The sequence below is a fragment of the Xiphophorus hellerii genome, chromosome 7 (genome assembly GCF_003331165.1).
Source record: "Xiphophorus hellerii strain 12219 chromosome 7, Xiphophorus_hellerii-4.1, whole genome shotgun sequence".
NCBI lineage: Eukaryota > Metazoa > Chordata > Actinopteri > Cyprinodontiformes > Poeciliidae > Xiphophorus > Xiphophorus hellerii.
This window is the reverse complement of record NC_045678.1, coordinates 9,701,840-9,716,334: the sequence shown is the minus strand read 5'-3', so window position 1 is coordinate 9,716,334 and position 14,495 is coordinate 9,701,840. Positions and strand designations below refer to the sequence as shown.

Sequence of the window (14,495 nt, the reverse complement as noted above, 5' to 3'; positions counted from 1 at the left end):
GATGGCTCAAATGTAACAATCCTTTCAGAAATGTTCTTTGACCTATGTTTTTGTTTGATGTTCCTTAAGGGCTCTGTTTTTAAATCGGGCTGTAAAGATAGTGATATATTTTTTACCATAAGGCAAACTCCTTATGTGGAAACTTATACTTTTTTTTCTTGTATATACATTTACACTTTAGAACTATTGGAGTTCTAGAAGTATTGCACATAAATAAATAAGTCTGACATCAACTATATTCTCGAGGCAAACAAACTCTTACCAGGGCACAAATATCTCCAGTATTCATGCTGTCTCTCTTTTTAAAGAGGTTTTTAACTTGAGCCCCCTGGTAACTTATCAGGTGAGTAAAATGTGTTATGTACCCAAAAGCAACCATCAAGGAACCTCCTTTCGGGGAAAAGAAAATGACAAATTGAACACTTACTTTTTGCATTGAATGGAATAAGAAAGAGGTGAGTTTACAATAACTCACTGCTGGATCAGCCTTGACACGGTTCTTTATGCTGCTGAAATGCCACCAGCTTTTCTTTAGTATGGAAAGGTTTTTGTGCAGATAATAAAGATGTATCTTTCTTACACTGAAAGTTTTCTGCAGAAGATTAGAAAAGTATATACAGAATAAGAACGACTTCCCTAATAATCACATTTGGTTCATGTCCCTTTTTTTATTTGCATTAACTCATTTGACTTTATTAAAAGCACATTATTTGCCAACATCTGCACAGAACTTCCTGAAAACCTTTGTACCCTGACATCTGTTTAAGCTGAATGTTTCATATGCCAAATTTTAACTTTTGATGTTAATGTTGTGAGTTGTCTCTTCTTGTTTTCTCCTCACAGGACTGGATGTGAAATGTGAGGCTTGTCAGAGGTTTTTCCGGGACGGTCTAACCATTTCCTTCACAAAAATCCTGACAGATGAGGCAGTCAGTGGCTGGAAGTTTGAGATACATGTGAGTGTTTATTGGGGCTCTCTCTTTAAATAAATCTGCGTTAATCTTTTACGTTTGAAAACAAGTCCCCAAAATCAAGTTTTATGTTCAGTTGTTGAAGATCTAAGGGGGAAAACAGCAGCACGAGGAGCAATCAATAATGTTATTGTTAGAAGTAGGCGAAGTTTGCTTTTGTTTTGGGAAGATTGATTTCTGGAACCTCAAGGGACTTTGGGAGAAATGGTTTCTGTTTTTTGCTTTCGACTTTGGCCAAAACAATGTTGACTTTTTATTTGAACGCATGTTGGCTCTTAATTTGTATCTTTTAACACATTTCTTGTTGCTTGTGCACTACCTCAATGACTAAAATAGTGTAAAAACTGTTTGGAATGTTTGTAAAATATTAAAGGTGAATATCTGCTTTCTTCACACACATTAATTAGTCATAATCAATTTAGAAAGGAACAGGGTTTTCTCATTTTAATGACTATTAGCATACATTATGGCTCTTGTTGAATTGAGGTTCTTGTATTCCATATTTTCATAAAGAAATGTCTTCGATAAAGACGTCAAAATGTAACATGTGAGTTATGTTCTATTCATTCTAACGTTGTCCGTCTTAACGTTTAATTTCTTTCCCGGTTTCTGTCTCTCAGAGGTGTATCATTAATAACACACACCGATTGGTGGAGTTGTGTGTGGCCAAGCTGTCTCAGGACTGGTTCCCGCTACTGGAGTTGCTGGCCATGGCCCTCAATCCCCACTGCAAGTTCCACATTTATAACGGCACACGGCCTTCTGAGACCGTCCCCGCTGGAGCCCAGCTGGCCGACGATGAGCTCTACGCTCGTCCGCCTGACCCGAGATCTCCCAAGGTGAAATTCGATAACTTTTGAATGAAAATTTTTTTTTTTTAAAAAAAGCCATATTTAACCAAATATTGCTTTGTGTTTTTTAAAAATTGAAAACTTTCCTTTTTTTTTTTTTAAAGAATCATCCAGAAATGTAGCCGTTTTCCTCTTCTGCTGGGTAATTAGGTCAACTTTAGCTATCTGAGACTGAAGTTGTAAACTGGCATGACTAAGAGCCCTCATTAAAAATATATGAAAAAAAAAAATCTGTGTTTATCTAAGTAAATAAAAACAACAGTCCCACTGCAAGACCTTAAACCTAATCTTAGACTAATTCTTGTAACACTGTAAAAGAATTTAGAAACATCAGGGAGTAGAAATTCTCAAGTGAAAGGTGGATGAATGTAGCGTGGGCTCAGGGTCATTGTGAACAACACTGCAGCACTGCTCGCCTGTCTGCCTCTATTGGCACAGAGCCCATCACTATGCTGAGCTCTGCCTATAATACTGTTAGTCTCTATACAGTTGTTTTTAATCAGATTATTAAAAAAAAAAAAATCTTGCGAGATTAAAACTAGATTGGCATATTTTTCTGGACGCTTTCTTTGCAGTTTGGATTAACTGGAAACATAAGTGAAATAATTAGAGGAAGTTGTTCATCATAAACGCCTAATTAGGTCTCAAATTGCAAAATAATGACTCTGGATAAAGCAACCTGTAAGATTAACGGTGTGTTTTCTGTCCACAGGGCTGGCTGGTTGATTTAATAAACAAATTTGGCACGTTAAACGGGTTTCAAATTTTGCACGACCGCTTCATGAGCGGCCAAGCACTGAACGTCCAGATCATTGCTGCACTTATCAAGTGAGAATCGGCAACGCCACAGTTATTTCATCAAAAACATTTCCAAGTGTAAATTTTTGGTGTGACTTGATGTCCCGTTTTGTGTTGCAGGCCTTTTGGCCAGTGTTATGAGTTCCTCACGTTGCACACAGTAAAGAAGTACTTCCTTCCAGTCATCGAGATGGTTCCCCAGTTTCTAGAGAACCTCACAGACGAGGAGCTCAAGAAAGAGGCCAAGAATGAAGCCAAAAACGACGCACTGTCGATGATAATCAAGTCTCTGAAGAATCTGGCTTCTCGTGTACCAGGGCAGGAGGAGACGGTCAAGAATTTAGAGATTTTTAGGTTAAAAATGATTCTTAGGTGGGTATTTGAGTCTCTTTAAAGCTCGACTGTTTCCGTCGTACATCTACAGAGTGATCACACGGGAATTGGATTTTGCTTCTTTCAACAGGTTATTACAAATTTCTTCTTTTAACGGCAAAATGAATGCACTAAACGAAGTTAACAAGGTGATCTCCAGCGTCTCCTACTACACTCATCGGCATAACCCTGAGGAGGAGGAGTGGCTGACCGCAGAGCGCATGGCGGTAAGCGCAGGCTTCAAAAGCACTACATTCGAGGCTGTCGTTCCGTGAATTTGGCGTCTGTAAAATCTGCTCTTCCCGCATCAGGAATGGATCCAGCAAAACCACATCCTTTCTATTGTGCTGAGGGACAGTTTGCATCAGCCGCAGTATGTCGAGAAGCTGGAGAAGATCCTTCGCTTCGTTATAAAAGAGAAAGCTCTTACCATGCAGGACTTGGACAACATCTGGGCTGCACAGGTGCGCCACCTCTAAGCATGTTTTAGTTTTCTGCTTATTATACACATCATGTTTAATAAGGCAATTAAACATTAACAATTATTAGCAAACAATTAAACCTACAATAGAGGAAAATACAAAAAAACATTTAAAATGTTTTCTTCCAGCCTTCCTGTTGAAAGTGGGAATTCATTATTATAATGGAAACTGAGGTAGCTTTACAGTCTGTTTAGTAGAAGAGTTGCTTTAACACAGGGACTAAATTACACTGTTAACACTTTAAGCTGACTTTAGAATCTTCTAAAGATAAGTGTGGCTAGCATTTTCACACGTCAGTCTTTTTGTTAATATTCTGAAGAACATAGGCCTTCACTTTAATTCTGACATTTCCACATCCAGCTTGTTCTATAAAAGTTAAGTTGAAAGCTCAAAAAGATGAGACATGGCAACTTTGTTTTGTTCAGATCTACGCTGCTATTTATTGCTGAAAGTGTTGCAATCTCTGCAGCAAGAAAGCATCCTATAGCTTCCATCATTTGTTCTTCCTCTGACTGCATTTTAAGCGCCCCAGTAATTCTGGAGCGGACTGACTTTTATCTTCTCTCAGCAACATTGTCCTCACCAAAGACCACGAGCTGCCGGTGCTCAGGCATGCTGCTTTTACACATTGGAGAAAGATGAGATTTAGTCATCTCCAATTGCAGCCACCAACAAAATTTCTTTGTGCTTCAGGTTTTTCTTGTGTTTTATTTTTTAAAAATCTAAATTATGCAATTTGCTATGCAGATAATGACAGTAATGGAGTAGGTTTTAGTAAAAATGTTTCTGGAAATGCTGTCAGATTGGGAATGAAATAGATCTTCAGGTTTGTTGATTTTAGAAGTGCTAAATATTAAACTGTAAGCTAATGTTGGCAATTAGTGTTTAAAAAGAATGACAGTTTCAAGCAGTTAGACTTCACTACTAAAGTCTAACATTTGAATAGTTAGAACAATTTTGGGTCAGTTGAGGCAGATGAGATAATGTTACAATGTTTCTGTATTGCTCATGTCTATGTGCAGGCTGGTAAGCACGAGGCTATTGTGAAGAATGTCCATGATCTCTTGGCCAAGCTGGCGTGGGACTTCTCACCCGAGCAGCTCGATCATCTTTTCGACTGCTTCAAGGTAAGAATAATATCGCAGAACATGCAAGTGTTGCGCTTTGTCTTCTTTTTTTGTTTTGTTTTTAGCTCAGTCAAATTTAAATGCTTTGCTTCATAGCAGATCATCGATGTGATAAATCTTGATTGCTGCTCTGCCTTCGCTTATTCCTCCTGTTTTGCAGGCAAGCTGGACCAATGCTAGCAAGAAGCAGCGTGAAAAACTGCTCGAGCTAATCCGGCGCTTGGCCGAGGACGATAAGGACGGTGTTATGGCCCACAAGGTCCTCAACCTGCTCTGGAACCTGGCGCACAGCGACGACGTTCCTGTAGACATCATGGATCAGGCTCTTAGTGCTCACATCAAGATATTGGACTACAGCTGCTCACAGGTAACATTTACTTTTTTTTTTTTTGGTGAACGTAACAAATAGATGCTCACACAGTCGCTAAATATGGAGTGCGGTTTCTTTTCACCCACAGGACAGAGACACGCAAAAGATTCAGTGGATTGATCGCTTCATAGAAGAGCTTCGTACCAATGACAAGTGGGTTATCCCTGCCTTGAAGCAAATCAGGGAAATCTGCAGCCTCTTTGGAGAAGCTCCTCAGAACCTGAGGTAAAATTGGAATAGATTTCTATTTTTTGTTTTTCAAATTTTTTTTTATATACAGAAAAAGATGCTTTTAGTTTTCACAAAATGGAACAGGCAAAAACAAACGTTCACATTATTGGTTTTTATCACTTATGTAAGATTGCTGAGACACCTCAGTTTTGTACTTGTTTCTGATGAAAGTGACTCTACATTTTTTTCTTTGCTTTTTTTTTTTTATTTAGTAAAATGTCAGATTCTGACTGCAGTTAATCTTTATAAATTATGTAAGGCTTCACAGCTTGTGATTGCTACATTTCGGGCAATCATATTGAATTCTTCTAACATTTTCTTGAGTAGCAGCCCACTATGCCAGGGATTAAGCTTGTTACACAAATTAAACATTAGTCAGCTTTTTGTCTTTTATTTGTGGTGTTGAAGCTTTTTTTTGTGAGCAGTGGTGGTCCAAAAGGGCAGAAGTAATTAAAGAAGTAATCACCATAAAGTTGGACGTTAGCTAATAATGTGCATCAGTCTAATTGTTTTTGAAGTACTAAAACAGTATTTTAGTCACTGTAGAAACTATGTAGCAGACATGCCTGTTGTTTTTCCAGAAAGAAAATGCCAATTAACATACAAACGAACTTAGTGAGGTAAGTTTTTATGCCAATTCTAGGGTTCTCTCTGTTTCTTTTTTTTGCGTCAAGCCTCACTTTCTTTGAGAAGTTTACAACGTAAACTACATCAAACGTAAATCTTTGCCACAAATCAGCTTAAACAGTTCTTTTCTGGGTTTCATCTCAAATGACTATTTATACATTTATAGGTTGAAATTGGGATTAATCAAAACCTCAAAAAGTTGGATGAGTTATAACTTAAGATGCATAACTCCATCTATTTTTTTTTTTACTTCTACATCAGGTTTTTTCAAGTTGTTGGTCAGGTTAAGGTGCATTTTCTTTTAGTGCTTTCTCACAAATTTCTCTTCTCTGAAATTTCCCAGTGAAAGTGTTTGTGTTTAAAATAAACACTGAAACAAGTAATATGTTTTTATTAAGGGGAAGTCCCTAAAATTTCTTATCAGTTCTGTTCTAAAAGTATCTAGTCAAGCATCATTGACTTGAAGGACCAGGTTTGATGACATGTTTAAATGAAAAATATGATTAAGTCAAAGAAAACAATGCATGTGTGCATTAGATTAGCTGGCAGCAAAGGTTCTCAGTTTAATGAACCTTTTATGCTCAGTTTTGTCATAATCAAATGCGAGCTGTGGTTCATGCAGATAGTAGTTGACAGTTTTCTGGGGTTTATTAAAAAGTCCTTTGAGATGAAGCCCTGCTATTCCTCCGGCCAGTTCCTTTCACTTCAAATCATTCAATGCAGCGTATCGGGGAAATTTCATGCCTTGGATCCATGTTTTCAGTTTCCTGAAATATCTCTCTTATTGCAGTATTTGTGTCAACGCTTTTATTACAGAGCTGAAGTCGCTGTGTGAATGCTGGAAAAACTGCACAACAGTTTGTGCAATTGAATAATAACCTGGGGTGAAAAAATACTTTCTCAAGTTTAGATTCTGATAGTATTTTAGAAACAATGTGACAACTGCCTGAATTAAAGGCTCGCTTATGTGGAAATGAGGCAAGAAATTTCCTTTACCGACACAACCTCCCTTCTGGTTAAACACACAAAATATACACAAACATCTCCCAAAAGATATTTTCTTTTCAATACGCACTGTACCAAATGAGAAATCAAGGTACAGTGTTTTTATTAATCAGGTTACACTAAAAGTTTTTAAACTCAATTCTACTGTTTCTCCATGTTTTCTGCCTTTCTCGCCTTTTGTTTGTCTCTCTACATCAAACACTCCTCTTCCTGTTCCATTTCAGTCAAACGCAGAGAAGCCCTCATGTGTTTTACCGCCACGACCTGATCAACCAGCTGCAGCACAACCACGCTCTGGTCACCCTGGTGGCTGAGAATCTCTCAGCCTACATGGAGACAATGAGGCAGCTGTCCAAAGGTAGCTACAGACTTCGATTTTGTAGTTGGAGAAAACCGATCCCATAGGACAAAATTTAAATTAAGACTTTTTTTCTTTTTAAATTAGGGGCAAAAGATTATTACAGACTTTAAACATCTTTTAGCAATAGAAAATACAAAGTATTCATCTTTAAATAACCAGTCTTTTTGCTTGCTTGTGCAAGGTCCACGTTTATTCCATGACTTCTTAAAAGTCATTGTGGTTGATGTGTATTTGACTTCTTTGCTGCGCCCAAATCTGCTTTTAATGTATTTACTAAACCTGGTTCAATACAAGAAGCATTTTTAAAGAAAGAATGACCTAAACCCTGTTTTTATTGCCCAGAATTGACCAAATGTTCTATGTATTTTTTTCAATTGGGACATGAAAATATTTTTAAAACTGGATGTCTTGGCCCATGTAACAAAAAGTTTGGACATCCCTGTTATGGGGTAGACAGTCTGCAGTATGATTTATTATGCGTGTGTGTGTGTGTGTGCGCACTTTTTCAGAAGAGCAAGCAGAGTTTGACCCTCAAACAGTCAGACCGGGAAGCCGCTACAGTCATGTACAAGAAGTACAGGAGCGGCTTAACTTTCTGAGGTACGTCCTTTCCTTCCCTACGCCTAAAAATTAATTTTATCCACTTAAAAATTGTGCTAACATGCGTAATCTAAAAATGTTATGCAAATTGCTAAAATAGTTGGTTGCCAAAGGTTTGTTACAAAATTGGTTCTGCAACCAATGTGTCTAATCAAGGACTGTTTTCTTCCGTCAAAAAGTTGTCGTTGACTTCAGCCTTCAGGGAATTGTTGCTCCACTACAGCTTTTGTTTCTTCTTTCCAGGTTCCTATTAAAAGATGGCCAGCTGTGGCTGTGTGCTCCTCAGGCGAAGCAGATATGGAAGTGTCTGGCTGAGAACGCTGTGTTTCTGTGCGACCGTGAGGCCTGCTTCAAATGGTACAGCTTTACTCAGACCTCCTAGCTTTTGGCTTTTGCTCCGTTTGTCAGTCCTGGGCTTTTTTTCTCTCTCTCTCTGACTGCTCTGGTTTATTTCTATTTAAAAGGTACTCAAAGCTGATGGGGGACGAGCCAGACCTAGACCCAGACATCAACAAGGACTTCTTTGAGAACAATGTGCTACAGTTGGATCCGTCGCTTCTGACAGAGAACGGCATGAAGTGCTTCGAGAGGTTCTTCAAGGCCGTCAACTGCAGGGAGGGCAAGCTGGTAGCGAAACGCAGGGCCTACATGATGGACGACCTGGAACTAATTGGCTTGGACTACCTGTGGAGGGTGAGGAGAGTAGCTGCAGTAATTACAGATGAATGCTTCTGCATTTATTTCTATCAAATAACTGATTTATATTACAATTGTGTCAGTGTTAGATCACCTTGGGCATCATTTCTGTCCCTAAAGCTAATGTAGATTGTCTGGTTTGACAAATTTGAACAGATGTGAACTTGGAAGATGCTGAGCTGTCTGTATAGTCCGCTCAGAAATAGTTTCAGTTCACTTCTATTTTCTTGTTTTAAAGCATAGAAGCTGCCTAATTAGTTGAAAGGAATTCAAGGTTTACGATGGAAATAGTAGATTCTTGCTTTTATCCATAGAAACTGAATAATTATAGAAGTGACAATCTACAATACGAAATTCACGTGATTAAGATTTAAACTCAAGTAGAGTAAATTCTGAAGAAAAGAAGACTGTAGGTGATCTATCACAGGAAGATGGCCCTTCAACATTCAGAACCTGCATGCCGCAGCATTGTTTGCTTCACGTTGTACTGCAGGATTTTTCTCACAGTGCACAGTCATTTGAGTCTGTCACAATTTATTTTTTACCGTTGAGTAGGAGCATCGGGAGATTTCCAGGTCATGAGACGATGCTCTAAACGATGTTGGTTTCACAAGGAGACAATAAGACAGGAATTGTTTTAAATTTTGTTTTAGGCAGATCTGGAATGTTTTTTTGTGGAGTATTTAAATATATATATATTTTAAAGTATCTGCAATCGGTACAATTATTTCAGTACAGGTTTGTGTGATCCACAAATAGCAGATTTCTTCCTCGTCTGTCATTGGTTGTCCAAATGCCAAAAAGCAATCAGTTTGAAATCTGGATAAATATTTTATAAATGTAAAAATGTTTTAAAGACTGAAAAACAGCCTTTTTGTGTGGTGGCTACAAAATAAATGCTAACTTTGGCATTATCAGCTATTTGTTTGCTAGTGTTAGTATTCTCAGTGTTAACAGTGCTTGTGTCTTGTTTGTCACTGTAGGTTTTTTTCCTACCAAGTACCCATAATGCTTCCACACAAACAACTTCCAGGTGGTTGAGGTTTCTTCAGTGCTAAGTGTTGACAGCCGGTCCTATTAGCAGTCGGTAGCAATCAACTCTCTCAACTAAAGAGCAGCTGCATTACTTCCTTGTAAATAAAAGTTTATTACAAGGATATGGGGCATCAACTTAAAGCAATTACTTCCATTTTTGAGACTCATAATTGCTTACGCTTATTTCACCATAATCATCTGGGCAGACTGGATTACAGTTTGACATCCCGCTTCAACAAATATTGTCATGTTTAGTATTGTTACCTGCAGAGCCATGAAATCTCTTCACTCTTAGTCAGTTGCACATGTGCTTATTCCAGGCAAAGATTTATTAACAGATTCTGCTTGACTTAATTTCTTCCTTCCCTCTTCTCATCTAGGTGGTGATTCAAGGAAGTGACGACATTGCAAACCGAGCCATAGACCTGCTGAAAGAAATCTACACCAATCTCGGACCAAAACTGCAGGTCAACCAGGTATGGAGACTACTTCTTCGTACTATTTGCAAATAATCATTTAGAGCTCATAATGTTTGCTAGTCGGGTATTTATTATTTATCCCCGCTCTCTCCCATTGCCTCTCTCTTCAGGTTGAGATTCATGAAGATTTCATCCAGTCTTGTTTCGACCGTCTGAAGGCGTCTTATGACACCCTGTGTGTGTTAGATGGAGACAAAGACAGCATTAACTGTGCTCGGCAGGAGGCCATCCGCATGGTGCGGGTTCTCACTGTGCTTAAGGAATACATTAATGAGTGCGACAGCGACTACCATGAGGAGAGGACTATACTGCCTATGTCAAGGTAAAATCATTAAATTGTCGTTTTATTCTGCTTTAACACGATGATGGTCCATTTTTAGCTCTGTGGTTGGAAAATATTGAGAACACACACATGAGATTTTTTGGGTTTTTTTTACTTTTTGTTTAGCTTCTTGGTATAATTTTAAAATGTTCCATTGAAACCTCTTTGTCTCCTTTGTTGTGCAGAGCTTTCCGGGGCAAGCATATCACACTGATCGTCCGTTTCCCGAACCAAGGACGTCAGGTGGATGATTTAGACATCTGGTCACACACCAATGACACCATCGGTTCGGTCCGGCGGGGAATCCTAAACAGGATAAAGGCCAACGCCGCACACACGAAGATTGAGCTGTTTATTGGTGGAGAGATCGTTGATCCTGCTGATGACAGGAAGCTGATTGGACAGCTTAATTTGAAGGACAAAACGGTGTGTGTGTGTGTGTGTGTAACTCAAACTCTTAACTGCTTAACCACCGTTAACTAAACCTTGTTTTCATTATGCAGCTGATCACAGCCAAGCTGACCCAGGTGAGTGCCAACATGCCCTCCAGCCCAGACAGCTCATCCGACTCATCCACTGGCTCCCCTGGTAACCACGGAAACCACTACAGTGATGGGCCCAACCCAGAAGTTGAGAGCTGTCTTCCTGGTGTGGTAAGTTAACAAGCATGGACTCTATTAAATGTTCAAATAGCACAACTAGCTATGCTGTTTATCTATCATACTTTGATGTTGGCTATGTTGAAAATTTAATATCCTTTAAAACAGAAATGACGCAAACAAAAATAACATGAGACCCTTCGCTCTGATTTCCAGATTATGTCGCTACACCCGCGCTACATCTCCTTTCTGTGGCAAGTAGCTGACCTCGGGTGCAACCTCAACATGCCTCAACTAAGAGATGGAGCTCGAGTTCTCATGAAGCTCATGCCTCCAGGTAAATAACACAACGTGATGTGGAGAATTATTTCTGCATCTTAGTCTGATGTTAACTTTGTAAATACAACACACACAGTTTTATCTCCTTGACAAATTTCATGCTTTTTCTGTGCACACAGATAACACCACAGTGGAGAATCTTAGAGCTGTGTGTTTGGACCATGCCAAGCTAGGAGAGAATAGTCTGAGTCCGTCACTAGACTCCCGTTTCTTCGGCCCATCACCTTCACAAGTGCTCTACCTCATTGAGGTAAGGCTCTGTGTACATTTGTGTGACAAAATACTAGAGCTAAACCCACAATCAAAGTTTTGTGAATTCCTTCCGAATGTTGAAAACCTGTAACCTGCCGATACCAAATTATTAAATTCCAGTTTCTCTCACTAAGAATGAAAAGATACAAGAGCTACACTCCATATGTTCTTTTAAGGCGTTCATCACTGCACATTGAGAGGACAGTTGCTGTAGTCACTAAATATTTAGAAAGTCACAATCATTACAGATTTTGTCATTTAAAATGTTTTATGCATGTTATGTCAGCGTACATTTCCTAAAACACATAGTAACTTAGCTTACCATTAGGATTTGGAAAATGTTGCCAACTTTTCTAGATCAAGCAAACTCTGACAGAGGGAGGTTACAGTAAAATTTTGGAAGGATGAAATGACGACTGACCTCATCTAAAACCTCACTGATGCTGCAAATAGCTAACTTTGACTCTTCCTCTCTCAGTAACAACTTATACACTGAAGATTGTTAATTTTACTGCAATCTGCTTAGATATGTTGCATTCACAAATAGGGAAAATATCTTGGTTATAACCAAAATGTAACTAGTTACAGAGCTAAAGCCAATTTATTTTTGTTCAAGTTATTACAAATCACTGTACCTGCTCTCCCTACTTTCCCACACTTGCTCCTTCTTACTGTTAGCAAATTGCTGTTATATTTCTTGTTTTTCTAAATAAAGATATTTAAGGTTAGGTTTCTCTGCCTGTTCTTGTTGCAGGTTGTGTATGCTTTGCTGATGCCAGCTAGTGCCACTCTAGGTGAGGATGCTAGTGACTTCCAGTACAACTTCCTGAAGAGCGGCGGTCTGCCACTGGTGCTAAGCATGCTCACCAGGAACAACTTCCTCCCGTCCGCTGACATGGAGACGCGCCGAGGCGCTTACCTCAATGCTCTGAAGATCGCCAAGCTCCTCCTGACTGCGGTCGGCTTCGGCCACGTGAAGGCTGTGGCCGAGGCCTGCCAACCCAACGCTGACGGAAATATTCCCGTCTCTCCGGTTAGATACTCTTTCTTTCCTCGTGAACAGACAAACCAGTTTAGCCGGTTCCTGGGTTGTTTACCTGCTGCAGCCTTGACTTGTCTATTTCTGTTTAATTTTTTTATTTTTTCCTTTCGTGACTCTGTGCAGATAAATCAGGCGACTCACGACCAGGCGCTGGTTCTTCAAAGTGCCCTGCAAAACATTCCCAACCCTACCTCTGAATGTATGTTGCGCAATGTAGCTATCCGCCTGGCCCAGCAGATTTCTGATGAGGTAAAGGACACTTTACTTTAACTGACTTTTACTTCCATTATTTAGTGTCTGACAGCATTTTAATCACTGGATTTAATAGTTTCTCAAATCTAGTTTGTTTGTAAGAAGTAGAGTGTTTAAAACAATATTAATAATGGATTCAATGGAACTGTATTTTTCATCAGAATTTCTTCCAGGCATCGAAGTACATCCCAGACATTTGCGTGATCCGAGCAGTGCAGAAAATCGTGTGGGCATCGGGTTGTGGCACGGTGCAGCTGGTATTTAGTAATAATGATGAAATCAGTAAAATATACGAGAAGGTAAGATTTTATGCAAAATGAAATTAATTTTCAAAGGACTATCAAGAACTCAACTGTGTATGTTGTATCTTGAAATTAAGCACAATTTTTTTTTCTTTATAGACTAATGCAGCCAAGGAGCCGGATGGAGAAGATGAGCAGGTGTGCTGCGAGGCTTTGGAAGTGATGACCCTGTGTTTTGCCCTCATGCCTACGGCTCTCGACACGCTCAGTAAGGAGAAGGCTTGGCAGACCTTCATCATAGACTTGTTGCTACACTGCCACAGCAAGTAAGTGCTTCAGTTTGCACATTAAATTCATATTAATTTCCAGTTTGAGTTAAATTATTACAAATGTATTAAAAAGAAAATCTTAATTTGTCGCTTTGAGCTTGTAAAGCAAAATATGAACTTATTTAATTGTGTACATCACATTTGTCACATGAGGTACAGTAATGAGGAGAAAGTGCCTGTTTGATCCCCTGCATATAGTAGAGCTGCAACTAATTATTATTCTAGTTATTGCATATTCTATTGATTATTTTGACAGTCAGATAGAAAATGTATTTAACCAATTAGGCGTTTGTACTACAATATTAAAAACAACAATAAAGATGCAATCATTTGCAATTAACAAAATACTTATATCAACATGTGAAAAGCTCAGCCTTGTCTGCTTGACTTATCATGAATACAGTGTAGTGCTGATCTGGCAATAAATCCTTTTCTTGATTAACCAATTAATTGTTAATAGCAAAATGTGCTTTAGTTTTTTTTTTTGTTTTTTTTTAAATACAGAATTTGAACCAGGTTAAGCTAAAATTGTTATACATTGAGGAGTTTTGTGAGAACATATATGATTTTTATATATTTTTTTAAAATCTTAAATGTATATATTTTTTGTACAGTTGGTTTGTATCCTCCACTTAATGATTAATTGATTACTAAATTAGTTGACGATTACCTCAATAATTGATTCATCACAACTGGTACAATTAATCGTTTCAGGCCTATTTTGTTATTATGATTCTTATGGTTAAATCTCCTTTAAACAGGTCTGTGCGTCAGATGGCCCAAGAGCAGTTTTTCCTAATGGCGACTAGGTGCTGCATGGGGCATCGGCCTCTTCTTTTCTTCATCACCCTCCTCTTCACAGTGCTCGGGGTACGTGGTTACACAGATTGCGATTGTACGCCAAACGTTCATCTGACCTCATTTGCTGCGTGTTCACTCATCCAGTTGTTAACTTTCTGTCCAGAGCACAGCCAAAGAGCGAGCCAAACACGCAGGGGACTACTTCACGTTGCTCCGACATCTGCTTAACTACGCCTACAACAGTAACATCAACCTGCCAAACGCCGAGGTGCTGCTCAACAACGAGATCGACTGGCTCAAACGAATACGGGT

General features: G+C 38.9%; 1 protein-coding gene across 7 annotated transcripts in view; it reads left to right on the top strand.

Moving 5' to 3' along the window:
- The window catches only part of usp9 (ubiquitin specific peptidase 9), a 37,608-nt gene that overhangs the window by 8,348 nt on the left and 14,765 nt on the right, over nt 1-14,495 (top strand). For 3 of the 7 annotated variants that reach the window (XM_032566896.1, XM_032566893.1, XM_032566894.1), the window contains exons 5-30: nt 844-956; nt 1,592-1,810; nt 2,535-2,650; nt 2,741-2,992; nt 3,084-3,219; nt 3,304-3,456; nt 4,497-4,601; nt 4,762-4,968; nt 5,060-5,196; nt 5,784-5,822; nt 7,059-7,192; nt 7,705-7,795; nt 8,039-8,152; nt 8,260-8,488; nt 9,907-10,002; nt 10,116-10,327; nt 10,513-10,753; nt 10,831-10,980; nt 11,143-11,263; nt 11,385-11,515; nt 12,272-12,550; nt 12,683-12,808; nt 12,973-13,110; nt 13,213-13,379; nt 14,144-14,252; nt 14,347-14,493. In XM_032566896.1, coding sequence (XP_032422787.1) covers nt 844-956; nt 1,592-1,810; nt 2,535-2,650; nt 2,741-2,992; nt 3,084-3,219; nt 3,304-3,456; nt 4,497-4,601; nt 4,762-4,968; nt 5,060-5,196; nt 5,784-5,822; nt 7,059-7,192; nt 7,705-7,795; nt 8,039-8,152; nt 8,260-8,488; nt 9,907-10,002; nt 10,116-10,327; nt 10,513-10,753; nt 10,831-10,980; nt 11,143-11,263; nt 11,385-11,515; nt 12,272-12,550; nt 12,683-12,808; nt 12,973-13,110; nt 13,213-13,379; nt 14,144-14,252; nt 14,347-14,493 — 3,962 coding nt within the window. The remainder of the gene's footprint in view (nt 1-843; nt 957-1,591; nt 1,811-2,534; nt 2,651-2,740; nt 2,993-3,083; nt 3,220-3,303; nt 3,457-4,496; nt 4,602-4,761; nt 4,969-5,059; nt 5,197-5,783; nt 5,823-7,058; nt 7,193-7,704; nt 7,796-8,038; nt 8,153-8,259; nt 8,489-9,906; nt 10,003-10,115; nt 10,328-10,512; nt 10,754-10,830; nt 10,981-11,142; nt 11,264-11,384; nt 11,516-12,271; nt 12,551-12,682; nt 12,809-12,972; nt 13,111-13,212; nt 13,380-14,143; nt 14,253-14,346; nt 14,494-14,495) is intronic. The other 4 variants (XM_032566898.1, XM_032566895.1, XM_032566899.1 and 1 more) reach the window with 3 other exon arrangements.